This window comes from Heterodontus francisci, chromosome 2, assembly GCF_036365525.1.
Source record: "Heterodontus francisci isolate sHetFra1 chromosome 2, sHetFra1.hap1, whole genome shotgun sequence".
In the NCBI taxonomy this organism is placed as follows: domain Eukaryota; kingdom Metazoa; phylum Chordata; class Chondrichthyes; order Heterodontiformes; family Heterodontidae; genus Heterodontus; species Heterodontus francisci.
Window position 1 is genome coordinate 84698829 of NC_090372.1, and position 27843 is coordinate 84726671.

Genomic DNA, 27843 nt, shown 5'->3' on the forward strand with positions numbered 1-27843 from the left:
GAATATATTTAATGATTTGGCCTCAACTGCTTTCTGTGGTAGAGAATTCCACAGGTTCACCACTCTCTGGGTGAAGAAATCTCTCCTCATCTCCGTTCTAAATGGCTTACCCCTTATCCTTAGATTGTGACCCCTGGTCCTGGACTCCCCAGCTATCAGGAATATCCTACCTGCATCTAGACTGTCCAGTGCTGTTAGAATTTTGTAGGTTTCTATGAGATCCCCTCTCATTCTTCTAAACTCTAGCGAATACAAGCCTAATCGACCTAATCTCTCTTCATACGTCAATCTGCTATTCCAGGAATCAGCCTGGTGAACCTTCACTGCACTCCCTCCATAGCAAGAACATCCTTCCTCAGATAAGGAGACCAAAACTGCACACAGTACTCCAGATGTAGTCTCACCAAGGCCTTGAATAATTGCAGCAAGACATCCTTGCTCCTGTACTTGAATCTTCTTGCTATGAAAGCCAACATACCATTTGCCGCCTTAATTGCCAGCTGCACCTGCATGCTTACTTTCAGCGACTGGTGCACAAGGATACCCAGGTCTCCCTGCACCTCCCCCTTTCCCAATCTATCGCTATTCAGATGATCTGCCTTTCTGTTTTTGCCACCAAAGTAGATAACCTCAAATTTATCCACATTATACTGCATCTGCCATGTATTTGCCCACTCACTCAACCTGTCCAAATCACACTGGAGCTTCTCTGCATTCTCCTCACAGCTCACACCCCCACCCAGCTTTGTGTCATCTGCAAACTTGGATATATTACATTTAATTGCCTCACTTATATCATTAATATATATTGTGAATAGCTGGGGTCCTCGCACCGATCCCTGTGGTACCCCACTAGTCACTGCCTGGCACTCGCAAAAATACTTGTTTATTCCGACTCTTTGTTTCCTGTCTGCCAACCAGTTCTCTATCCATGTCAGTTCCTTACCCCAGATTCCATGTGCTTTAATTTTGCACGCCTCTCTTTTATGTGGGACCTTATCGAAAGCCTTCTGAAAGTCCAAATACACCACATCCCCTGGTTCTCCTTTATCTATTGTACTAGTTACATCCTCAAAAAATTCTAGTAGATTTGTCGAGCATGATTTCCCTTTCGTAAATCCATGTTGATTTTGTCCTATCATGTCATTGTTTTCCAAGTGCTCTGCTATTACACCTTTTAAAATGGACTCTAGCATTTTCCCCACTACTGATGTCAGGCTAACAGGTCTATAATTCCCTGTTTTCTGTCTGCCTCCTTTTTTAAATAGTTTTAAATATTTACAATAGAAATCTTTCTATCTTGCCCTACAAACAGAAAATAATAACATGTATTTTATAAATTTTTTTAATGCAACATCCCTTTTGTGTCTCTTATGGTTGCTAGAGCTACGCGAGCCTGGGTTACATTCTTGGAAGTTTAAAACTTTTGTCCGATTCAAACAGCTACAGCTCCCTAAATATCCCTGGAAAAAAAGGGTTAATAGGACTTCCTAGGTTTGAGTAAATGGCTTTTATACACATAACTAATTAAATCACAGTCTGTGTTTGTTCAAAAGTAGCTTAGCTTCTTCCTAAAGCTTTATAAATAACTGACAAAGCTTGCAACATTTGTGTAGAGTTAAACCAGGGTGAAGATTCTGACAGGAGCCATTTTTATAAAACTTCTATTGACCAGTGACTTTATCTGAGAAACTTCTATAAAGCTAAAACAAGACAGAAGTGCTTACTCTTTGTCACAGCTAGTAAATACAAAGTTGTTTTACCTGCCTATGGCGTAATGTCCTACCAAAGTAGTCTTTTCATTATATATTTGTATGAGATCTGAAATATTTAGTGCATTTTTTAAAACTGTGTATTGGACCAGATTTTGCTGACAAAATAAGGGTGAGGCTAATGGTGTTCACCTTTATGTGTAAATGGTACAGCAATTTCAGGTGAGGGACTGATGTGGACATAAATGTGAGTATCCAAAAGTTGTACCCAAGTTGCACTGTTGTGCCACTAGCTTCGCTCTAATGACGTTTTGTTATCTGCATCATCATTGATGTGCGTTGAATGTCTTGAAGTTACTGTATTTATGCGGTAGATACGAACTACACCCACCACATATTTAGGGCTGGTAATTAGAAATACAAGTGCCCTTTTAACAATGTGATGATTGTTAATTACTACCAATCAACCTCTGACACTGAAAGTTGACTACTCTTCTTCATCTTAATCCTTCAGGTTTTTAATTTTTTCCGTGAGATTCTAAAAATGTCAAATTTAACTTTTTTTTTGCCTTTGTGTCCCTTTTACACCTGTTGTTTATCCAATCTGTCTTTCCCTCTCTTTCTGCATCTGATTTGACGCTGATTTCACCCTCCTGCTCAGTCTTTCCACTGTTTATTTCGAAATCCTTAAATCTCATTGATTAAGGAGATATCCTGTTGGTTGCCCTGTTTATACTCTGGTCCTGGATGTCCTGTTACCCTCACTGTGTTATCAGCTGGAACTGTCAGCAACAATGATGGGCAAATCACTTTTGAGTTGAAGGGTGCAGATGCAAGTCTAACTAATAGTAGATGCCATTAAATGCCCTACTACAGCAAAATTCTGGCCCAACATTTTTCTGTCTGATAGCTGGCTTTGGGGTCCAACACATGATCTTTGTTTATGAGTATATGAACTGGAGTATGTTTTTTTTTGTTTCACCTTGATTCTCTGACACCGCATTGAAAGTATGAGCGTGAACGTTGGAGGAATTTTGGGCCGGAATTTTACAATGGGCGAGAGGCCCCGCCTACCAGCCGAAAAGTTGGTGGCGAGCCCACCTCCATTGGGCCTGGGGAGCCAGGCCGGGACTTTTCGCTCCTCAGGCCCTTAATTGGTCTTGGGAAAGACTTCCACCTCCTTGAGGCAGGAAGTCCTGCCTAATGGAGCTGCCAGCCAATCAGTGGGCTGGCAGCTCTTAGTTCTAGCAGCGCCACCAGGTGCGGTGGCCACTGCTGCAACTACACCCAGCCATCAGAGGTTACAAGAAGGACCACCCCAGAACCCAGTTAAGTATTTAGGGCCTCACTGGGGACAATCGGCTGGGCCTCGGTGAGGCTTGGGGGTGGGTGCGGGAGTGTTGTGTGTTGGGGGTGGTTGGGGTTTCGGGGGCGTCCCTCTCTGGGGCATAGGGTTCTCACTGCTGCCACCCTGCGTAAAACGGCCTCTGCCTCCCACTCAATTTTACGCCACAGTCCCCTACCCCGCCACCAAGCCTCTCTTTAAGGGGGGCCTAAAATTCTGGCTTTGGATTCCTTAGACCAGTCAATATTTTGATCAGTGTTCTGATTCCACCATCTTGTATCAAGTTCTACCTTCAAGTAAATCTGGATACTCTTCCTCACTACCTGCTTCCGTCTTTTTCTTCTGCAGACAGCAGCAGAAGAGGATTTGTTGGAACTAGATGATGGCACTTCAAGTGTTTCGGGCATGGGATCTGGGCCAGACTTCAACTACATCTTGAACATGCCTCTTTGGTGCCTTACAAAGGAGAAAGTAGATGAACTATTAAAGCACAGGGATTCAAAAGTAATGCACTGACTCCAGTTATTATCTTACTTGCAGGCTTGTGTCTCTGAATACTGTGACATGCTATCTTTTACATGTTGTAGGGAAAGGAACTTGATGATCTGAAGAGAAAGAGTGGTCCTGATCTCTGGAAAGATGACCTTGCTGCCTTTATTGAAGAGCTTGATGTAAGTTTGCCAAAAACATGCCTACCCATGTGAGTTCCTTATTTTAATGAAGCTTAAACTAAGATTTTCCATCTTAAAACATTGAATTCTTTCATTTACATGTGCTAAAATTATTTGTCCCTGTGTTAATCATTTTGAGAATGTGCTAATATTACGAAAATTACCTGCTGACACTAACCGGAAGTAACAGTTGATATTTAACACATTACCTTGCCGCTCCTCCATAGATTCTATTGAAGAATTTGGGTAAAAGAGCATTTTGAATGGCAAAAATGTAATGAACAAACCTAATGCAGAAATCTGGAATTGAGCATTGCTAGTGTGGCTCGATAAGAATGTAACAGATGCTTACTACTTAGGACATGCAGTCTATTGAAGTCGAGTTGTAAAACTGGTCACAACAGATATTTTAAATGACTTTAAAAAAAAAAAATAGCAGATTTCCCATGACATTGCTGACAGTGAATGCAAAACTGTGCTATTGTTAGGGGAGAGGAAGTAGGCTTACTGAGTTATGGAAATGAGGGAGACATGCACAACTGCAACAAAAGAAATTTGTAGGAGATCTCCCCAAAGATGGTTCCTGGAAAATAAATGCTATTGTCTTTACCAAAGTAGATGCATTTTATTTCATATTGTACTTGTATAAATAAACCTCTGCATATAAAATGGGGAAGCAGGTCTTTACTGTCTGCGAGAAGCTGACTGCAAAGCTGACGGATTTTGCTAAGAGAAAGTAATGTTGCAGGTTTGCTCTGACACAAAATTGGTGGCTGCAACCAAAGCTATGTACCTGTTTAGGAGAACTTTAATGAAGCCTCAGCTCAGACTGGGGGTGGGGGGTGGGGAGTGGTGTAAAGACTAATTTAACAGGTGATTTAAAATGATCTCATGAGATTTGAATATAGTTGGTTTGCAGTTAAAATAATCAGCTGAATTCTGAATGTCTTTTTAGCTTCATATGCAGAGCAGTTTCATTTAATATGCTTAGTCACTTATTTAAAAGAATCTATTTCTCCATTTTCATGCAGCGTGTGGAAGCCCAAGAAAGAGAGGATGTTCTAGCAGGATATATTAGCAAGGCAGTTAAGGGCAAGGTTGGTAAACCGAAAATGAAAAAGATGCAGCTTGAAGAGACTCTGCCTTCAGTCCATGGCAGGAGAATTGAACCAGTTATTACTCTTGCCATGAAAGCAGATGCCACAAAAAAGATGATAAAGAAGAAAGGAAAGGCAAGTTAAAATATATCTCCAAATGTATTCAAACTATGTTTGGAGTACAATGTAAATTTTTTGTCCTTTGATTTATTTTTGCATTTCATTAAGTCATTTGAATTGTTAGCTATACAGTTACAATATGGATTTAAAATGTGCATTGAGTTTGAGTTCAATGAAAGAAAAGCAAAATGAGTTGGACGCTTCAGCCATCCATCTTCTTAAATACTCCCTCATATTTCCATGAATAGATGCCTTGTACATAGAAACATGGAAGAAGACCATTTGTCTCATCTTTAATTGAATTATCCAAAACTAGTCTCACTGCCCTGTTTTCTCCCATAGCCCTGTATTTTTCTCTGCTTCAAATATTTATCAAGTTTTCACTTTAAAAAATACACTGGTCCCTGTCTCCACCATTTCCAGTGGCAAAGCATTCTGTTCTCTAACAACCCTCCAAGCAAAGAAATGTCTCCTGACCCCTCCTTACGTTAAATTGACCACTCACTGTCTCCACGACCAGAAGAAATGATCTTTCCTCATTAACTCTATCAAAATTTTTTATAATTTTACAAGTCGTCTTCAAGTCTCTTAGGGCCTCTTCCCGCCTCCACCTCAATTTGTTAGAAGGTGGAGGGGCCTGCCGCCGCAGGGAGATGCTGCCAGGTACAGCCTGGTGGCCTAGTGGGGTTGGGGAGGGGTCCTTCCTTTGGGGGCAATCCAGGCCCCCACTGGTGGCAATTGCTACCCCCTCCCCCAACCCGGTCGCCGAAGCCTGCATGACTGGCCTCGGCGGCCTAGACCCCACCTTCCTCTCCCAGGGTCTTCTGTCTTCATACTGCAGGGCCTTCCGATTGGTCAGCAGCTCTGGAGGCTGAAGATCGTCCCTTAAAGCGTCCCCGATGGCTGGCAATTAATTGTCTGCCTGCCATGAAATTCCAACAGGGATCCGACGGAAGGCTGAGGCGGGTTCTCCCCCACCTTCTGGCCTGGGACCCCCATTGCCGGCATAAAATCCGGCCCTTGATTTTCAAATTCCTGAACTTCTCTGGGCATAGATTGCACTGGACTACACAATAAGACTCAGCTGCTTTATTTCTGATCTGCTCTGCTGCTTATATTTTAAAGTAATTTTGAGAAGCTTTACAGCCCTTTCCCCACCTCTGCTGTTCCCTGCTGAACCTGTGATTGGACGACTGGTTGTACTGGTTTGTTAGCTTCAGCTATAGTCTGGTTCCTAGCCAGAGAGTCACTCTCTTGAGCTGAAGTACATTTCACTGACACTTCTGTATCTTACGGTGATCTCCAAATTAGTCGTCATCTTTCTGCCCCGCAACAGATTCTGCTCATTTCCTGGATCTTCATCCCTATGAAATACCTCCTTCAGTGCATCCATGGATACTCTACCCTTCTAATAGCTTCTGGACTTCACTCGCCTGCCGCACGTGTCTTGAAATTGGACAGCAGTTTGTTGATGCTTCTTTCTGAGTCCACCCTAAAAAACTGATCACCCAGCTTCCCTTGTTATCTAATATTGTTAATGGCTCTCTCCCCTCAGGTACTGTTGTTCTCTCCTTCAAAGCTGCTGTCGTGCCCCCTCTCTTCAAAAAAAAAAACCCTTGACCCTCTGTCCTTGCAAGCTACCACACCCATCTCCAACCTCCTTTTCCCCTCAAGTCCTTGAATGCATTGTTGCACTCATGCTGCACCCACCTTTCCTGGAACTCCTCCATGTTTGAGTCCTTCCAATCAGGTTTTCGTCCCTGCCGTAGTACTGAAATGGCTCGTATCAAAATCAAAAATGTAACCGTGACAAAGGTCAACTATCTCTCCTTATCCTTCTTGACCTGTCTGTAGCCTTTAACACGGTTGACCACACCATCGCCCAATGCCCCTCCACTGTCATCCAGCTGGGTGGGATTGCACTCACTTCATTTCATTCTTCTCTATTGAATCGTAGCCAGAGAATTACCTGCAGTGGCTTCCCTTCCCACTGCCGCACCATTATCCCTTGTGTCCCTAAGGATCTATCCTTGGCTCCCTCCTATTTCTCATCAACATGCTGCCCCCTCATCAACATCATCCAAAAACACAGCATCAGTTTCCACATGTATGCTGACATCCAGCTCTACCTCACCACCACCTCTCTTGATCTCTCCACTGTCTCTAAATTGTCACACTGCTTGTCTGACACTCAGTATTGGATAAGCAGAAATTTTTTCCAACTAAATATTAGGAAGAGCAAAGCCATTGTCTTTGGTCCCCACCACAAACTCTGTTCCATAGCTACCATCTCCATCCCTTTGCATGGCAACTGTCAGATGCTGAATGAGACTGTTCACAGCCTTGATGTCTTATTTGACCCATGCTGAGCTTCTGACCATACATCTGTGCCGTTACTAAGACAGCCTGTTTCCACCTCCATCGTCGGACTCCACCCCTGCCTCCGTTCATCTGCTATTGAAACCCTCAGTCGTGCCTTTGTTACCTCTAGGCTTGACTATTCCATCGCATTCCTGCCTGGCCTCTTATACTCTAACCTCCGTAAACTTGAGGTCATCCAAAGCTCTGTCGCAGATGTCCTAACTCGCACCAGGTCCCGTTCACCCATTTCCCTGTCATCACTGACCTGCAATGGCTCCTGATTAAGCAACACCTCTATTTTAAAAAGTTTCATCCTTGTTTTAAAATCCCTCCATGGCCTTGCCCTATCCCTGTGATTTTCTCCAGCTCCACAACTCTCATATATCTGTGCTCCTGTAATTCTGATCACTTCATTTCCAATTTTAATCTGTACCATTGGTGGCTGTGCCTTCAGCTGCCAACATCCTAAGCTCTGGAATTCCCTCCCTAAGCCTCTGCATCTCTCTTTCCTCCTCTGAGACGCTCCTTAAAACCTACCTCTTTGACCAATTTCTTGGTCATCTGTCCTGTCTATCCCCCTGGTGGCTTGGTGTTGAATTTGGTTTTATAACGCTCCTGTGAAATGCCTTGCAACAGTTCATTATACTAAAGGCACTATATAAATACTAGTTGCTTTTTTCATGTCCTCCTTGCTATTTGCCAACCCTCCTCCTTTTATGTCATCATCAAATTGTTCCCTATTCTCAAATCCTAATCATATAATGAATGAGAACAAAAATAGACCCAGCACGGGCACTTGTTGATAGCTCACTTCTACCCTTTTCCAACCTGGGCAATGCCCATTCTTTGTTTCCTGTCCATGAACAATTTTTTATCCATGCTGCTACATTTCCTTTTATACACCTAATTTATTTTTAAACACCTTTTCAGATGTTCTCTGAAAACGCATATACAACTCATCTACAACATTCCCTATAGCTATAAAATCAATCACTTCAAAATATCTATCAAATTTGTCAAACACAGTTTGTCTTTAATATCCTTGTTGACTGTACTTATTAACTTATGTATTGAACAAAGAAAGGAAGTTACTGTTCCTTTTATGGTACTACTTAAAAAGTTGATAGAGCGTATCTCTTTTGTTACAACCAGGTGCGAAAAGTGTCCAGGGGTCTTTTACAGTCTTCCCTTGGTCTGATTGTAACAGGGTTTTATTTTAAACACAGTGTTTTGAGCTCCCCCTTGGTGAATCCTTGTTCACTGCTTTCCAATTATAAGGCAAAGAAATGAGCACAACAGGTTTTCTTAGGTTTAAAGAAGAAAAGTGAAATTTATTAAACCTTAAACTTAAAGTCTAATTCGGTTAATGTCTACGGATACCCGCCATGCCCCACGCTAGCATGCATACAGGATACGCACATGTAAACAGAGACAGAAAAGAGAAGAAAATAAAATGGAGAGGTTTGAGGCAATCTCTGAAGAGGGGTTTTTACTGTGCTTTTAGCTCGCTGTAGAGTGCTTGATTGTAGTCGCTTTTCGTTGGGGCCCAGTATTCTTCTTAAACCTTATTCACTGTAGGAGACTTTTCTCTCTTGGGGTTCATATGTCTTCAATGTGTTCTGAAGCTGGTGAGAGCGAGATGAGAGCAGACAGGAGGGAGGTGTTCTCAGTCCAGGAGCAAACAGCTTTCTCAGTTTTAACCTTGTGGCCAGTTCAAATTCAAAAAACTCCCAACAGTCAGTTAGTCATGTGACTAAACTGGTCTGCCCACGTTTGTTTGTGTATTCGGCCATCTTAGTAGTTAACCTGGAATGCTGCAACGTCTGGTAATCACAAGCCCATTGTGGATTAAATAGGAGCAGGGAATGGCCCCTTTGTCCGTTCCAAGTACTGTTTATTACTATGCAAATGTCTTTCCTGTCAGGGGCTTGGCAATTCCTTGTGATAGTCCCTCTTTTCTTCCCAGCTACAATTTTAAGTTTTAATGTTCTTGTGGCAAAATAACGTGCCTCAGTCATGGCAGGTGGGGGGCTTGCCTGACATCTTTTTAAAAAAAAAAAGTTTTGCGCCATTAGTGGTCTGTGAAGTTGTTCATTCTTGATAATCGTCGATTATTATTTGCAGGGTGATACAGATGCAATAAAACTGGAATTTGAAGAAGAAGTTGGGGCAGCCATAGGAGAAGGAAATGGAGAAGAAGTGTTGAACACAAGTGAACCCAAAGTCAAAACTCCACGACTTAAGAAAGAAAAAAAGGAACCTGGTGTGTAAACACTAATTAGAATGTTCACTACTTTATCCAGCAGACCAGCCGCTATATTAACCAGAGTCAATTAACTGATGCAAACAATTCCAACAATTACTGAAATGTTAAAGCAAAATATTGTGAATTCTTAAAATCTGAAATAGTCAGCGGGTTAGGCAGCATCAGAGAGAGAAACAAATGGTTGATGACCATTCATCAGAACTGCAAAAAGTTAGACATGTAACAAGTTTTACGTCAGTGCGGAGGCAAAGGAAAAGGAGATGGGGAGAAAAGAGCAAAGGGGTTAAAATGTGATAGGCTGGAAGGCATAAGAGGTAAATGGCAAAAGGGCATGGTAATTGGACAAGTAAACAAACAAAAGTTGAGTCTAGGCAATGTGTAAATGGGAATAGCAGAATCATTACCAACAGCTGCTGTCTGGAACAAAAAGTGTGGCCAGTAGTTATGACATGAAGTTATTGAACTCAGTGTTGAGGCTGAAAGGCTGTAAAAGTGCCTAATCAAAAGATGAAATGCTGTTCCTCCAACCTTTGGAACATTGCAGGAGGCTGAGGTAAGAGTGGGGCGGAGAATTAAAATGACAAACAACAGGAAGATCAGGGGCGCGCTTGCAGGCTGAACGCAGGTGTTCCGCAAATCGATCACCCAATCTATGCTTGGTCTCCCCAGTGAAGAGGAGACTGCATTGTGAGCAGTAAATACAGTTTGCCAAGTTGAAGAACAAGTTAATTGCTGTTTTGCCTTAAAGGAGTGCTTGGATCCTGGACAATGGGAAAGATGGAGATAAAAGTGGAAGATGTTGCATCTTCTGCACTTGCACAGTGAGGAGCCGTGGGAAATGAGAGGGGGTGTTGGGGATGATTCAAGAGTGGATCAGGGTGCCTCTAAGAGGAATGTTCCCTTCAGGATTTTTAAAGGGAAGGGGAAGATATGTTTGGTTGAGGTGTTATGCTGGAGGTAGTGGAAATGGCGGAGAATGATCCATTGAATGTGGCGGCTGGTGGGGTTGAAAGTCAGGACAAGGGAAACCGTATTATGGTGCTGGGAGGGAGGAGAAGGGGTGAGAGCAGAACTGCAGGAAATGGAATGGACACGGTTGAGGGCCCTCTCAACCATGGTGGAGAGGAATCCTCAGTTGACCAATCTCTTCCCACAATCATCTGCAATTCTTCCACTGCCCTCTGCCATTTTAATAGTTTCCAGTTTCCTGGCCCCAACCTTCTCCTTTGCACCATGGACATCCAATCCCTCTATACCTCCACCCCATGCCAGTACATCCCAATGTCCCTCTGCCTCTTCTTTGAATGAAGGCCCCACCAGCCTGGCTGAACTTGTTCTCACATTAGGAACAACTTCTTTGACTTCACTCACTTCCTCCAAAGAAAAGGTGCAGCTATGGGAATCCAAATGGGTCCTAGGTATGCCTACCTTTTTGTGGGATATGCAGAACTTTCTTTGTTCCAGTCCTAGTCAAGTCCCCTCGCTCACCTCTTTTTCCAGTAGAATAATAAATGTATCGGTACTGTTTCCTGCTCTCGCCCTGAACTAGAAAATCTCATCAACTTTGCTTCCAATTTCCACCCTTCCCTCGCCTTCACATAGTCCATCTCTGACTCTTCCCTTCCCCTCTCTCTTTTTTTCTTACGGGTGCTTTTCTCATGCAGTTTAAATTGTTGCTCCCTTTCAAATTTGGCATTCTTGCTTCTGTCCTGATGAATGCAAGATGAAAAGCTTTGACAGCATGACTAATTTCAGAATTATCTCTGTTGCCTTCCACCCGATCACAGTCATTCCCTTTTTGTTCTTCCCCTAGCCACAATCCCTGCCTTTACTTGCTTAAAACCTGTTGCATCTCTTAACTTTTTCCAGCTCTAATGAAAGGTCATCAACCTGAAAATTTAATTTTGTTTTCTCCACAGGTGCAGCCTGTATTTCCATCATTTTCTGTTTTTATTTTACTTAAATGTAGCTTGTAATAGTTACGTCAAGCCCATTCCTAGATTATGTCAAAGCAATTATAGATTTAATATAATAGTGGCTACAATAATGAAACTGATTAGAATTTGAAGAATGTGTATTTTTGCCAACACACAGTTTTTAAAAAATCTAAGTTATAATACTTGAGTCACTGCTTATACGTGTAGAGCAATATTTGTTAGTTGATATACATTGAATACACCACACAGCTGTTCGAATTTTTGTTTATTATGGGACCACGAGTAGCTGTGACATTGAAGTAGTGATGTGGAAAACTGTCAGTCGAACCATACGTTGCTTTATCAAAAGTACCTTTCTATCCAGGGAATTATCTAGAATGTACATAGAAATCGCATACAATTATATATTTAAGTACTGTCTCTTATGGCATAAATTTCTGTGTTTGATTGTCAGGTGCTAGAGCAAGGAAAACACCTCAGAGTTCCAAATCTAGTGTCAAGAAAGGAAAGAAAAAGAACCCCTGGTCGGATTCAGAATCCAAGTCAGATGACGACCTAGAAGAACCTGACTTAACGTTTATTCCAAGAGAAATCACACCTCGTAGAGCTGCAGGTGATTAATAACATTAACTTCTTAATATGTAGGACTTAATGTCTCTGAATATAAAGATTCGTATGCAAAATTGACCTTGGCAGCCTGCGTTCAATTCATAATGGAATCAGGCCTACAACCCAAAAGAGTAGCTACAAGAATCCTTGGGAAGTAGGGGGATGTTCTTCAGAAGCTGAAATTAATGTACATTGAAACTAGCTTTGCTCAGCATCTGAGCCACACCGTGGATGGCACATTTGGCGATGGCTGCAAAATGTGTTCCCATCCCTTGTCCTTGCCATGGAAATAAAAACTGAATTTGAAATAAACAAATTGCTGAAAATACACAGCAGTGCATCAGTAGTTGAAAAGATGCTAATTTCTTTGGTAGAGACCAAAACACACGGGCTCTTCACATGAAACCTTAACATGTCCTTTTTCTGATGTTGAGGGATTTAGAATTTAGAATTTTAGAATTTAGAACATTACAGCGCAGTACAGGCCCTTCGGCCCTCGATGTTGCGCCGCCCTGTGAAACCATCTGACCTACACTATTCCATTTTCATCCATGTGTCTATCCAATGTCCACTTAAATGCCCTTAAAGTTGGCGAATCTACTACTGCCGCAGGCAGGGCGTTCCACGCCCTTACTACTCTGAGTAAAGAAACTACCTCTCACATCCGTCCGATATCTATCACCCCTCAACTTGAAGCTATGTCCCCTCGTGTTTGCCATCACCATCCGAGGAAAAAGACGCTCACTATCCACCCTATCTAACCCTCTGATTATCTTATATGTCTCTATTAAGTCACCTCTCCTCCTCCTTCTCTCCAACGAAAACAACCTCAAGTCCCTCAGCCTTTCCTCGTAAGACCTTCCTTCCATACCAGGCAACATCCTAGTAAATCTCCTCTGCACCCTTTCCATAGCTTCCACATCCTTCCTATAATGCGGTGACCAGAACTGCACGCAATACTCCAGGTGCGGTCTCACCAGAGTTTTGTACAGCTGCAGCATGACCTCGTGGCTCCGAAACTCGACCCCCCTACTAATAAAAGCTAACACACCATATGCCTTCTTAACAGCCCTATTAACCTGGGTAGCAACCTTCAGTGATTTATGCACCTGGACACCAAGATCTCTCTGTTCATCTACAGTACCAAGAATCCTCCCATTAGCCCAGTACTCTGCATTCCTGTTACTCCTTCCAAAGTGAATCACCTCACACTTTTCCGCATTAAACTCCATTTGCCATCTCTCAGCCCAGCTCTGCAGCCTATCTATGTCTCTCTGTACCCGACAACATCCTTCGGCACTATCCACAACTCCACCGACCTTAGTGTCATCTGCAAATTTACTAACCCACCCTTCTACACCCTCTTCCAGGTCATTTATAAAAATGACAAACAGCAGTGGCCCCAAAACAGACCCTTGCGGTACACCACTAGTAACTAAACTCCAGGATGAACATTTGCCATCAACCACCACCCTTTGTCTTCTTTCAGCTAGCCAATTTCTGATCCAAAGCTCTAAATCACCTTCAACCCCATACTTGCGTATTTTCGGCAATAGCCTACCGTGGGGAACCTTATCAAACGCCTTACTGAAATCCATATACACCACATCCACTGCTTTACCCTCATCCACCTGTTTGGTCACCTTCTCGAAAAACTCAATAAGGTTTGTGAGGCACGACCTACCCGTCACAAAACCGTGCTGACTATCTCTAATGTACTTATTCTTTTCAAGATGATTATAAATCCTGTCTCTTATAACCTTTTCCAACATTTTACCCACAACCGAAGTAAGGCTCACAGGTCTATAATTACCAGGGCTGTCTCTACTCCCCTTCTTGAACAAGGGGACAACATTTGCAATCCTCCAGTCTTCCGGCACTATTCCTGTCGACAATGACGACATAAAGATCAAGGACAAAGGCTCTGCAATCTCCTCCCTAGCTTCCCAGAGAATCCTAGGATAAATCCCATCTGGCCCATCTGTTCAATATATTTCCAGCAAATAGTAAAAACGATAATTAACATCCCTCACTTGTCAACAAAAAAAATTATTTAAAAAACAGTTTGTTTACCTAACCAGTGCCGATGAAAGGTCATCGATCTAAAATGTTAACTCTGTTTCTCCCTCCACTGAGAGGCAGAGAGCTATAGGGAGGGAATTCCAAAGCTTAGGACCTACACAACTGAAGGCATGGCACCCAACGGGAGCAATTAAAATCGGGGATGCTCAAGAGTCCAGAATTAGGTGAGCGCAAATATCTTGGAGGGTTGTGGGGCTGGAGGAGATTACAGAGATAGAGAGGGGCGAGACTATGGAAGGATTTAAAACCAAGGATGAGAATTTTAAATTCAAGACGTTGCTTGGTCAGGAGCTAATGTAGGTGAGCGAGGTCAGGGATGATAGGTGAATGGGACTCTGTGTGAGGCAGCAAGGTTTTGGATGACCTCAGGTTTACAGAGGGTAGAATGTGGGGACTAGGCAGGAGTGTGTTGGAATAGAATCATAGAGTGGCCTCCTTCTCTGATGTAACCATTCGGCCCTTCGTGTCTGTGCCGGGTCTCTGCAAGAGCAACTCAGCTACTCCCACACCCCAGCCCTTTCCCTGTAGTCCTGCAATTTTTTCTCATCAGATGATTATTCAGTTCCCTTTGAAAGCCACGATTGAATCTGCCTCCATCACACTCTTAGGCAGTGCATCCTAGATCCTAACTATTCTCTGCGTAAAGAAGGTTTTTCCTCATGTCACCTTTGTTTTTTTTTTGCCATTCGCCTTAAATCAGTGTACTCTGGTTCTTGACCCTTCCGCAATGGGAACGGGGCGGCACAGTGGCGCAGTGGTTAGCACCGCAGCCTCACAGCTCCAGTGACCCGGGTTCAATTCTGGGTACTGCCTGTGCGGGGTTTGCAAGTTCTCCCTGTGACCACGTGGGTTTTCGTCGGGTACTCCGGTTTCCTCCCACAGCCAAAGACGTGCAGGTTGATAGGTAAATTGACCATTATAAATTGGCCCTAGTATAGGTAGGTGGTAGGGGAATTGAGGGAAGTTGGGGATGTGGTAGGAATATGGGATTAATGTAGGATTAGTATAAATGGGTGGTTGATGGTCGGCACAGACTCGGTGGGCCGAAGGGCCTGTTTCAGTGCTGTATCTCTAAATAAATAAATTTCTCCCTATCTACTCTGTCGAAACCGCTCTTAATTTTGAACGCCTCTATCAAATCTCCTCTCAACCTTTTCTTCCCTAAGGAGAACAGCCCCAGCTTCTTGAATCTATCCATGTAACAGAAGTCCCTCATCCCTGGATTCATTCTTGTAAATCTTTTCTGCACCCTCTCTAATGCATTCACATCCTTCCTAAATTGTGGTGCCCATGATTGGGCACAATTCTCCAGTTAAGGCTGAACCTGTATTTTATAAAGGTTCACATAACGTCCTTGCTTTTGTATTTTATGCCTCAACAAAGCCCAAGATCCCGTATGTCTTTTTAATCACTTTCTCAACCTGCTGTGCTACCTTTGACAATTTATGCATGTATACCTCCATGTCCCTCTGCCTCTACACCCTCTTTAGAATTGTACCTTTTGTTTTATATTGCTTCTCCTCGTTATTTCTACCAAAATGAATCACTTCACATATGATAGGTAAATTGGCCATTATAAATTTCCCCTAGTATAGGTAGGTCGTAGGGGAATTGAGGGAAGGTGGGGATGTGGTAGGAATATGGGATTAATGTAGGATTAGTATAAATGGGTGGTTGATGGTCGGCACAGACTCGGTGGGCCGAAGGGCCTCTGTCAGTGCTGTATCTCTAAATAAATAAATATCTTTCTGTATTAAATTTCATCTGTCATGTGTCCGCCCATTCCACCAGCCTCTGTCCTCTTGAAGTCTATCTCAACCCTCCTCACAGTTCACAATACTTCCAAATTTAGTGTCATCTGAAAATTTTGAAATTGTGCCCTGCACACCTGAGACTAGGACATTAATATAGATCAAGAAAAGCTATGTTCCTAGTACTGACCCCTGGGGAAACCCCATCTTCCTCCAGGCTGAAAAAAAATTGTTCACCAAACCTGTCTGTTTCCTGTCACTCAGCCAACTTCATATCCATGCTGCCACTGTCCCTTTGATTCCATGGGCTTTGACTTTGCTGACAAGACACTTTATCAAACGCCTTTTGAAAGGGGGAAAACTCTCCGTTGGTTGGAGTCATTCCTAGCACAAAGGAAGATGGCCATGGCTGTTGGAGGTCAATCATCAGTCCCTGGACATCACTGCAGGAGTTCCTCAGGGTAGTGTCCTAGGCTCAACCATCTTCAGCTGCTTCATCAATGATCTTCCCTCTATCATAAGGTCAGAAGTAGGGGTGTTCACTGATGATTGCACAATGTTCGGCACCATTTGCAACTCAGATACTGAAGCAGCCCATGTTCAGATGCAGCAAGATCTGGACAACATCTAGGCTTGGGCTGATAAGTGGCACGTAACATTTGTGCCACACAAGTGCCAGGCAATGACCATTTCAAACAAGAGAGAATCTAACCATCTCCCCATGATTTTCAATGGCATTACCAATGCTGAATTCCCCCACTATCAACATCCTGGGGTTACCATTGATCAGAAACTGAACTGGACCAGCCACATAAACGCTATGGCTACAAGAGCAAGTCAGAGGCTGGGAATTCTGCAGCGAGTAACTCACCTCCTGTCTTCCTAATGCCACACCATCATCTACAAGGCACAAGTCAGGAGAGTGATGGAATAGTCCTGGAGAGGCTGAGTTCATGCTTAAAACATAATTCTTTTCTAACCTTTTCCAGTTCTGATGAAAGATCACAGACCTGAAATGTTAACTCTGCTTCTCTCTCCACGGATGCTGTCTGACTTGCCGAGTATTTCCAGCACTTTCTGTTTTTATTTCAGCCTTTTCAATACCTCCTTTTTATCAATTTGTAGCCCATTCAATGTTTCAACTACCTGTTCTTTCACTCTGACTTTGGCAGCATCTTCTTCCTTGGCAATGACAAATGCAAAGTACTCAGTTAGTACCTCAGCCATGCCCTTTGCCTCCACATGTAAATCATCTTTTTGGTCCCTAAACGGCCCAACCCTCCTTTCATTTTACTATTTATATGCTTATAGAAGACTTTTGGATTCCCTTTTAGCTTTCAATCTCATCTCATACTCTCTGTTTGCTTCTCTGATTTCCTTTTTCACTTCCCCTCTGAACTTTATTTATTCAGCCTAGTTCTCACTTGTATTATAAACCCGACACCTGTCATACGCACCCTTTCTGTGCTTCATCTTTCTCTCTTTTGTCATCCAGGAAGCTCTGGATTTGTTTGTCCTATCTCTTCAACCCCACCCCACCCCCATGGGAATGTACCTTGACTACCTGAATTATCTCCTCTTAAAAGTAGCCCATTGTTCTGTTACAGTTTTGCCTGCCGGTCTTTGATTCCAATTTACCTGGGCCAGATTCATTCTCACTCCACTGAAATTGGCCCTCACCCAATTAATTATTTTTACTCTGAATTGCTCCTTGTCCTTTTTCATAGCTAAACTAAACCTTATGATGCTATGATCACTGATCGTTAAGTGATCCCCTACTGCCACTTGATCCACTTGACCCACCTCATTCCACAGAACCAGGTTCAGCAATGCCTTCTTCCTCTTTGGGCTGGAAACATACTGATGTAGCAAATTCTCCTAAACATACTTTAGAAACTCTTGCCCCTCATTCCCCTTTACACTATTATTGTCCCTGTCTATATTAGGATAATTGAAGTCCCTCATTATAACTTTTTCTTTTGGGCCTCCTTATCTCGAGAGACAATGGATACGCGCCTGGAGGTGGTCAGTGGTTTGTGAAGCAGCGCCTGGAGTGGCTATAAAGGCCAATTCTGGAGTGACAGGCTCTTCCACAGGTGCTGCAGAGAAATTTGTTTGTTGGGGCTGTTGCACAGTTGGCTCTCCCCTTGCGCCTCTGTCTTTTTTCCCGCCAACTACTAAGTCTCTTCGACTCGCCACAATTTAGCCCTGTCTTTATGGCTGCCCGCCAGCTCTGGCGAATGCTGGCAACTGACTCCCACGACTTGTGATCAATGTCACACGATTTCATGTCGCGTTTGCAGACGTCTTTATAACGGAGACATGGACGGCCGGTGGGTCTGATACCAGTGGCGAGCTCGCTGTACAATGTGTCTTTGGGGATCCTGCCATCTTCCATGCGGCTCACATGGCCAAGCCATCTCAAGCGCCGCTGACTCAGTAGTGTGTATAAGCTGGGGATGTTGGCCGCTTCAAGGACTTCTGTGTTGGAGATATAGTCCTGCCACCTGATGCCAAGTATTCTCCGAAGGCAGCGAAGATGGAATGAATTGAGACGTCGCTCTTGGCTGGCATACGTTGTCCAGGCCTCGCTGCCGTAGAGCAAGGTACTGAGGACACAGGCCTGATACACTCGGACTTTTGTGTTCCGTGTCAGTGCGCCATTTTCCCACACTCTCTTGGCCAGTCTGGACATAGCAGTGGAAGCCTTACCCATGCGCTTGTTGATTTCTGCATCTAGAGACAGGTTGCTGGTGATAGTTGAGCCTAGGTAGGTGAACTCTTGAACCACTTCCAGAGCGTGGTCGCCAATATTGATGGATGGAGCATTTCTGACATCCTGCCCCATGATGTTCGTTTTCTTGAGGCTGATGGTTAGGCCAAATTCATTGCAGGCAGACGCAAACCTGTCGATGAGACTCTGCAGGCATTCTTCAGTGTGAGATGTTAAAGCAGCATCGTCAGCAAAGAGGAGTTCTCTGATGAGGACTTTCCGTACTTTGGACTTCGCTCTTAGACGGGCAAGGTTGAACAACCTGCCCCCTGATCTTGTGTGGAGGAAAATTCCTTCTTCAGAGGATTTGAACGCATGTGAAAGCAGCAGGGAGAAGAAAATCCCAAAAAGTGTGGGTGCGAGAACACAGCCCTGTTTCACACCACTCAGGATAGGAAAGGGCTCTGATGAGGAGCCACCATGTTGAATTGTGCCTTTCATATTGTCATGGAATGAGGTGATGATACTTAGTAGCTTTGGTGGACATCCGATCTTTTCTAGTAGTCTGAAGAGACCACGTCTGCTGACGAGGTCAAAGGCTTTGGTGAGATCAATGAAAGCAATGTAGAGGGGCATCTGTTGTTCACGGCATTTCTCCTGTATCTGACGAAGGGAGAACAGCATGTCAATAGTCATTATAACTACTGTATAATTTTTACACCTCTCTGTCATTAGAGTAATTTACGGCATAGAAGGAAGCCATTCGGCCCATCAAGTCCATGTCAGCTCTCCACAGAGTCATTTAGTCAGTCCCACTCCCCCGCTTGTTCCCCGTAGCCCTGCAGATCTATTTCCTTCAAGTGGCCATCCAATTTCCTTTTGAAGTCATTGTTTGCCCACAAGGGTGGTGGAAGCGGAGACCAAGTGTTCCAGGTCATTACCACTCGCTGCATTTAAAAGAAAGTTCTTCCTCATATTCCCCCTGCATCTCTTGTCGAAAACCTTCAATCTGTGTCCCCTAGCCCTTGTGTCATTATTTATTTATTTTTATTTAGAGATACTGCACAGGCCCTTCGGCCCACCGAGTCTGTGCCGACCAACAACCACCCATTTATACTAATCCTACATTAATCTCATATTCCCTACCACATCCCCACCATTCTCCTACCACCTACCTACACTAGGGGCAATTTACAATGGCCAATTTACTTATCAACCTGCAAGTCTTTGGCTGTGGGAGGAAAGCGGAGCACCCGGCGGAAACCCACGCGGTCACAGGGAGAACTTGCAAACTCCGCACAGGCAGTACCCAGAACTGAACCCGGGTCGCTGGAGCTGTGAGGCTGTGGTGCTAACCACTACGGGAACAGTTTTTCCTTGTCTAACTTATCTAAGCCTGTCATAATCTTGTACATTTCTATGAAATCTCCCCTCTGTCTCTTTTGTTCTAAGAATAACAACCCTAGCTTTTCCAACCTAACCTTGTAACTAAAATCCTCCATCCCTGGAATCATTCTAGTAAATCTCCTCTGCACCCTCAAGGACCCTCACATCCTTCCCAAGGTGTGGTGACCAAAACTGGACGCAGTATTCCAGTTGGGGCCTAACCAGAGATTTATAAAGGTTCAGCATAACCTCTCTGCTTTTGTACTCAATGCCTGTATTTATGAAGCCCAAGATCCCATATGCTTTACTAACCACTCTCTCAATATGTCATGTCACCTTCAAAGATCGATTCTCAAGCACCCCCAGGTCCCTCTGGTCTTGTACACTCTTTAGAACTGTGCCATTAAATCTATATTGCCTGTCCCTATTCCTTCTGCAAAAATGCATCACCTCACACTTGTCAGTCTTAAATTCTATCTGCCACCTGTCTGTCCATTTGGCTCGCCTATCTATGTCCTGTTGCAAGCGTGTCATGTCATCCTCACTGTTCGCCACACCTCCAGGTTTGGTGTCATCAGCACATTTTGAGATTCTACTCTGTATTCCAAGATCCAAGTCATTTATATATAGCTAAAGGCAGTGGTCCCAGTACTGACCCTTGGGGAAGACCACTGTCTACCATCCTCCAGTCTGGAAAACAGCCAATTACTACGACTCGCTGTTTTCTGTCCTTAAGCCAATTTTTTATCCAATTGGACACTGACCATCCTATTCCATGAGCCTCAATTTTATTACCCAGCTTTTCGTTCTTGAATAAGGGTGTCAGATTTGCCACTCTGGCACCTCTTCTGTATCCAGGGAAGATTGGAAGATTATGGCAAGCCTTTCCACTATCTCCATCCCCACTTCCTTTAGCAACTTGGTAGATGCAGAAAGGATGTTCCCGATGGTGGGGGAGTCCAGAACCAGGGGTCATAGTCTAAGGGTACAGGGTAAACCTTTCAGGACTGAGATGAGAAATTTTTTCACCCAGAGAGTGGTGAGCCTGTGGAATTCGCTACCACAGAAAGCAGTTGAGGCCAAAACATTGAATGTTTTCAAAAAGGAGTTAGATATAGCTCTTGGGTCTAAAGGGATCAAAGGGTATGGGGCGAAAGCGGGAACAGGCTACTGAGTTGGATGATCAGCCATGATCATAATGAATGGCCCACTCCTCCTATTTTCTATGTAAGCCATCCGGACTAGGTGACTTAACTACCCTAAGTATAGCCAGCCTTTTTAGTACTTCCCCAACCCCTCTCTCAATTTTACCCTATCCATTCCTCTACTCTCTCTGCTTCTTCTGACAATTTGCTCCTCTATATCTTTTCCACTAGTTGGTGGCCTACAGTATGCACCCAATAGTGTAATGGTGTCAGTATTGTTTTTTCGTTCTAACCAAATAGATTCTGTCCTTGACTCCTCTAGGACATCCTCTCTTTCCATCACTGTAATATTCTGTTTAATCAATACTGCCACCCCTCCACCTTTCTTTCCTCCCCTATCTTTCCTGAACACGTTATATGCAGGATTATTTAGTACTCAGTCCTGCCCTTTTTTGAGCTAAGTCTCTGTTATCACCACAGCATCATATTCCTCTGTCTGTCTGCGCCTGTAACTTACCCACCTTATTTACCACCCTCCATGCGTTGATATACATGCACTGTAAACTTAATTTGGACTTTATTGCATTCCCTCTTACTCTGATCCCACCTAATGCCTTACTGTTTTTTTACTCACCACCTATCTGTCTTTCTCAGTCCTTTGTGCACCTTGCTTTTCCTTTCTAATGTTACATCCTGATTCCCATCCCCTGCTAAGTTAGCTTAAACCCTCCTCAATAGCACTAGCAAACTGTCCTGCAAGGACATTGGGCTGGCCTGTATAGGTCCCGGCTCCCCCAGAGCTAGTCCCAATGTCCCAAGAATCTATAGTCCTCCCTCCTACACCATCTCTCCAGCCAAGCTTTCATCTGTTCCACCCTCCTATTTCTGTACTCACTAGCGCAAGTCTAGAGGTAATAAAGACATGAATGAGGGTGTCAGCAGCAGATGAGCTGAGGCAGGGATGAAGTCAGGAGGTGATACGGAGGTGGAAATAGACAGTGCTAGCAATGATATGGATATGTAGTCGGATGCTCATTTCAGGGTCAAATAAGACGCTAAGGTTATGGGTATTCTGGTTTAGTCTCAGACAGTTGCCAGTAGAGAGATGGAGTCGGCAGTGAGGGCAGGGAGTATGAAAACAATGGTTTCAATCTTCCCAATATTTACTTGGAGGACATTTCTGCTCAACAAGTACTGTATGTCAGATAAGCAGTCTGATAATTTAGCAATAGTGGAGGAGTCGAGAGTGGTAGTAAGGTAGAGCTGGGTGGTGCCAAAGTACGTATGAAAACTAACGCTGTGTTTTCAGATGATGTCAACAAGGGGCAGCATGTAGTTGAGAAATAGGAGGGGGCCAAGGATAGATCCTTGGGGAACACCAGAGGTAATGGTGCAGGAGCAGGGAGAGAAACCATTGCAAGTGATACTCTGACTATGATTAGATGGATAAGAATGGAATCAGGCGTGAGCAGTCCCACCCATCTGAACGACATTGGAGAGGCATTGGAGGAGGATGGTGTGGTCAACAGTGTCAAATGCTGCAGACAGGTCGTGAGGAGGTCACATACTAGTTGGATAAGAAGAGTCTAAATGAAGTACAGAACAAAAGGATTTAGGGATACAGATGCACAAATCACTAGTAGCAAAGTAGCAACAGGTTAACAAGGCCATTAAAAAAAAACAAGCGCTAGCGTACATTTCTAGAGGGATAAAATTGAAAAGCAGAGGAGGGATAGTTTACCTTTGTCACAGTCACATTGGCAGCCATAGAATTACGTAGAGTCTACAGAAACAGGCCATATGGCCCACCTGGTCTGTGCTGGCATTTATGCACCACGTTAGCTCCTCCTATCCCTCTTCATCAAACCCTATCAGCATATACTTCTGTTCCTTTCTCCCTTGTGTGCTTATTTAGCTTCTCTGTAAATGTATCTATGCTATTTGCATCCACTACTCTTGTTACCAAGTTCCACATTCTTACCAGTTTTTGGTTTAGGAAGCTCCTCCTGAATTCCCTAGTAGATTTATTCGTAACTATTTTATAATTATGGCTCCCAGTTTTGGTCTCCCTCACAAGTAGAAACATGTTCTCTACATCTAGCTTCATCATTTTAAAGACCTGTATTCTCCTTACTGTAAAGAAAAAACACGCTATTCGATCTTTCCTGATGGGTGTAACCTCTCAGTTCTGGTATCATTGTTGTGAATCTGTTTTTGCACCTTATCCAATAGCTCTGTATCCTTTTTATAATATGGAGACCAGAACTGCACCGTACTCCAATTGTGGTCTGACCAAGGTTAGATATAAGTTTAATATAATTTCTCTGCTTTTCAATTTTATCCCTTTAGAAATCCTAGTGCATATTTTTTTTTGAAACTAATGTGACCTCAGTTATCACTAAGTTGAACTTTCCATTCTTTGTTGGCTAATACTGTCTTTATTTAAAATTGACAACCAACCAACATCTGGCAATTTAATTTTTCCATAGTTGACTCTTGCTTAAAACTTTGCTGTAGCTCCATACTATAAAAAAAAATCAGTATAAAAAAAATGACAAAAAGGGGATGTGGTCAAAGTTAGAAACCCACAGATCCTATATGTTCTACAAATAGTCATTGGGGCGGGGTGGTGGGGTAAGTAGAAGAGGCTGTTGTGGGCAAAGGATTTGGTGATGCGGTGGATTAGACACTGGCCTTTCACCTATGGAATAAAGGCCTTTCATACTTGTCTCCTGGCCTACACCAAATAGTATTGAGCATTCTGCATCTGGTCCATGCTGGGTATGCACATGCACCAAACTTCCTTTAATTTGACACTAAATTGCTAATCTCGATGAGGCCACAACCTGGGTGGTGAAATGAAGAATTAACACATTAATTGTCTTCAAATATGCCCTGCAGCTCTTGCTGTACTTGTGAAAGCACTGGAAGATGAAAGAAAAGGGACATGATGTAATAGTGGCTAAGCCAAAACCTTGATCATCACTATACTCAATCTTCTTATTTCTTGCATTTGTGAAATTAAGTCAGCATTTGTGTTTGAGATATTTGTAATTCTGTTACCAGCTATCTGCTATTTCCCTGTTTCTCAATCTCCAGGGTGTCCTTCTCTGCAGTTTGGGTTGTGTACTGTTTGTGGCAGTTCACCTCTAGTCCTGCCCCTCTCCCTTGCATTTTGCACCAAAAGGGCTATAAAAACAGACCCCTGAAGTGTGTGATGGTGAGACATTCATCCAATGGATGCGGTGCATTTGGTGAGGATAACTGAGACAGATGAATCACGTTGCATAAGGATTTTTGAGTGTGTCAAGGGTGGGTTGATGAATGAGAAGGTGAAGAAGTGTGTAGAAGGTGAAAGCTGTGTGCTGCTTAAAATTGACTGTTTGTGAGGAATGATGTGATGGAGAATGCTTCGCATGACAGAGAAAATGGAGGCATCAGCAAACCTGGGTATTGCCCTTTATCTGTGTCCACCATCCATCCTGAATCCCTCCAATTTCCATTTGTGGACTGCCCTTTTAACATACAGCTGAGATTGTGTCATGTGGGTGCACATGATGCCTGTTGTACTGCTGTGAAACATTTAATCCAAAAGTCAAAGTTAATTGCTACAGTTGAATTGAGACTACAGATTCAGACTTGCTCTGTTGACTTTCAAGTTTCGCCCACGCAACTCCATCCCTCACCCGCCTCGGCCCCTGAGGCCCCGGCTCAGAAGCTGCCTTCAGATTAACATTGGAGCCTGTAGCTTTTTAGTGATTTTTACTCCCAGTCTTTGTATTTTTAACTACAACTGTATTATGTCCTTTTAGGTACCTTTTTGATATTTTTTTTGCTGGTCTTGCTTGCATGCTGATGTAAAAAAAAAGATCTTCACTCCCATTGTTTCTATTTATCTGTTCCATTATCAATTTTTAAAATTATGTATTTTAATCCAGTTCATGTTTTCTTTTTATAAAGAAAACTGCACATTATTGGATCTCCTTTCCACCCTCCTGAATTATAATTATCATTTACTTATTGTTCAAATGTTTTCTTTCAACATTGCCTTATCCTGACTACCCAGACTCCCTCTTTTCCAATCTGACCTCATCCCACGAACCTCTTATCCTCAATCTTCTAATTTTCCTTGAGGTGTTTTACACTGTGCATCACTCAACCTTTTACTGTCTACTCGCACTCCATTGCACTTATCACCATCATCTTTGAACAACCTAATTATTTGCTTCTCTTTTATTCTCTTATGCTTTAACGGTGAAATGGTACTCCTGAGATTATCCCTTCCAGATGTCAGATCTCCAACCTCAGGCTTAAATTTCAATCACTGATGGAACTAACACTCACAAATATAAGATTCTTGAAATAATTTTCTTGCAAATGTTTAAAGTACCTAAATTCACATACAAAAATATTCTACGTATTTATGCACAACGCATAAATATATTTTCATAGAACTTTGAAGCACAGAGGAGGCCATTCAGCCCATCATAACTGTGCTGGCTCTTTGAAAACATTATCCAATTAGCCCCATTCCCTTGCTTGTTATATTTTACTATATAACATCACATATTTCATATTTATTCATTGAATTCAAACCTCTATATAATAATTTTCTAATTGGTAATTTAGTTCAAATTTTCAATTCCTTGTATTAATTTTATTAACTTCTATGTCACTCTAAAATTGGACTTTCCCTATTGTGCCATATAATCATCCTAGCCTTATCAAACAAGTAGTTTAACTTCCTGTGAGTAGTGCCATAGGAGATGGACTAGATTTATACCAAGTATTGTGCATCTGTGTGCACTTATTGTCAACCTTTTCCATTTGTAATGTCTCTTGTTCATATTTATATTGTAATTAATGTTCTTTAAGGAAGAAAATCTGCCATCCTTACCTGGTCAAGCCTACATGTGACTCCAGGCCCACAGCAATGTGTTAACTCTTATCTGATTTCTGAAATGGCATAGCAAAAGACTCCATTGCATCAAAGTACTACAAAAAAGTTGATTAATAAAACCAGACAGACCACCCAGCATGACATAGATGCACCCAGCCTAGTCGACCCTGCAAAGTCCTCTTCGCGAACATCTGGGGACTTGTGGCAAAATTGAGAGAGCTACCCCAGAGACTAATCAAGCAACAGCCTGATGTCATCATGCTCTCAGAATCAAACATTTCAACCAATGTCTCAGACTCCTCCATCATCAACCCCAAGTATGTGCTGTCCCACCAGCAGGACAGACCCACCAGAGATGGCAGCACAGTGGTATACAGTCAGGAGGAAATGGCTGTCCGATCCTGAACAAAAATATGGACCCCATGCAGTCTCATTGCATCAGATCAAACATGGGCAAGAAAACCTCCTGCTGAATACTACCTACTGCCCACCCTTAACTGATGAATCAGTACTCCTCTATGTTGAACACCACTTGGAAGATGCACTGAGGGTAGCAAGGGCACAGAATGAATTCTGGGTCGAGGACTTCACTGTCCATCACCAAGGCATATCCCGCACTCTACCATTACCGTCAAGCCGGGAGACCAGCCCTGGTTCAGTGAGGTGTGTAGGAGAGCATGCTGGGAACAGCACTTGGCATACCTAAAAATGAGGAGCCAACCCTTTGAAGCTACAACACAGGACTAAGTACTAAACAGTGAAAGCAGAATGCAATAGATAGAGCTAAGCAATCCCACAACCAACTGATCAGACCAAAGCTCTGCTCGTCCACTCATGACTGGTAATGGACAATTAAACAACGAAATGGAGGAGGAGGCCCCATGAGCGTCCATATCCTCATTGAAGAAGGAGCCAAGCACATGAGTGCAAAAGACAAGTGCGAGGGATATGCTGGACCATGAAGGTTACACATTGTGGTTTAATACAATTCTGTTGCTGCTGATGGCCCACAGCACCTCATGGATGCCCAGTTTTGAGCTGCTAGATCTGTTCTGAATCTATTCCATTCAGCACAGTGGTACTACCACACAACACAATGGAGTGTGTCCTCTTGTGAAGACGGGACTTTGTCTCCACAAGGACTGTGCAGTGATAACTCCTACCAACACAGTCATGGACAGATGTATTTGCGACAGACAGATTGATGAGGAAGAGGTAAAGTAGGTTTTTTTTCCCCTCTTGTTGGTTCTCTCACCTGCTGCAGGCCCAGTCTTACAGCTGTTGTCTTTCAGGACTCGTCCATCTCGGTCAGTAGTGGTGCTACCGAGTCTTGGTGATGGCTTTGAAGTCTCCCACCCAGAGGACATTCTGTGTTCTTGCTATCCTCAGTGCTTCTTCCAAGTAGTGTTCAACATGGTGGAGTACTGATTCATCAACTGAGGGAGGGCAGTAGGTGTAATCAGCAGAAGGTTTCCTTGCCCATGTTTGACCTGTTGCTGGAGTCAATGTTGAGGACTTCCAGGGCTGCTCCTTTCCGACTGTATACCACTGTGCCACCACCTCTGGTGGGTCTGTCCTGCTAGTGGGATAGGACATAACCAGGGATGATGGCGGAAGTGACTGCTACATTGGCTGAAAGGTATGAATCTGTGAGTATGATTGTCAGGCTGATGCTTGACTGGTCTGTGGAACAGCTGTCCCAATTTTGGTACAATTTTGATAGTGAGGATTTTGCAGGGTTGACTGGG

At 43.3% G+C, this 27843-nt stretch overlaps 1 protein-coding gene across 2 annotated transcripts in view; it reads left to right on the plus strand.

The window, feature by feature from the left end:
- Window positions 1–27843, plus strand: part of top2b (DNA topoisomerase II beta) — a 251137-nt gene that overhangs the window by 154291 nt on the left and 69003 nt on the right. Inside the window, exons 26-31 of one of the 2 annotated variants that reach the window (XM_068059917.1) lie at window positions 3406–3561; window positions 3645–3728; window positions 4760–4960; window positions 9431–9569; window positions 11964–12122; window positions 26071–27307. In XM_068059917.1, the coding sequence (XP_067916018.1) occupies window positions 3406–3561; window positions 3645–3728; window positions 4760–4960; window positions 9431–9569; window positions 11964–12122; window positions 26071–26165 (834 nt within the window). In that variant the 3' untranslated portion in view covers window positions 26166–27307. Of the gene's footprint in view, window positions 1–3405; window positions 3562–3644; window positions 3729–4759; window positions 4961–9430; window positions 9570–11963; window positions 12123–26070; window positions 27308–27843 lie in introns of those variants that run through there. The other variant, XM_068059910.1, reaches the window with a different exon arrangement.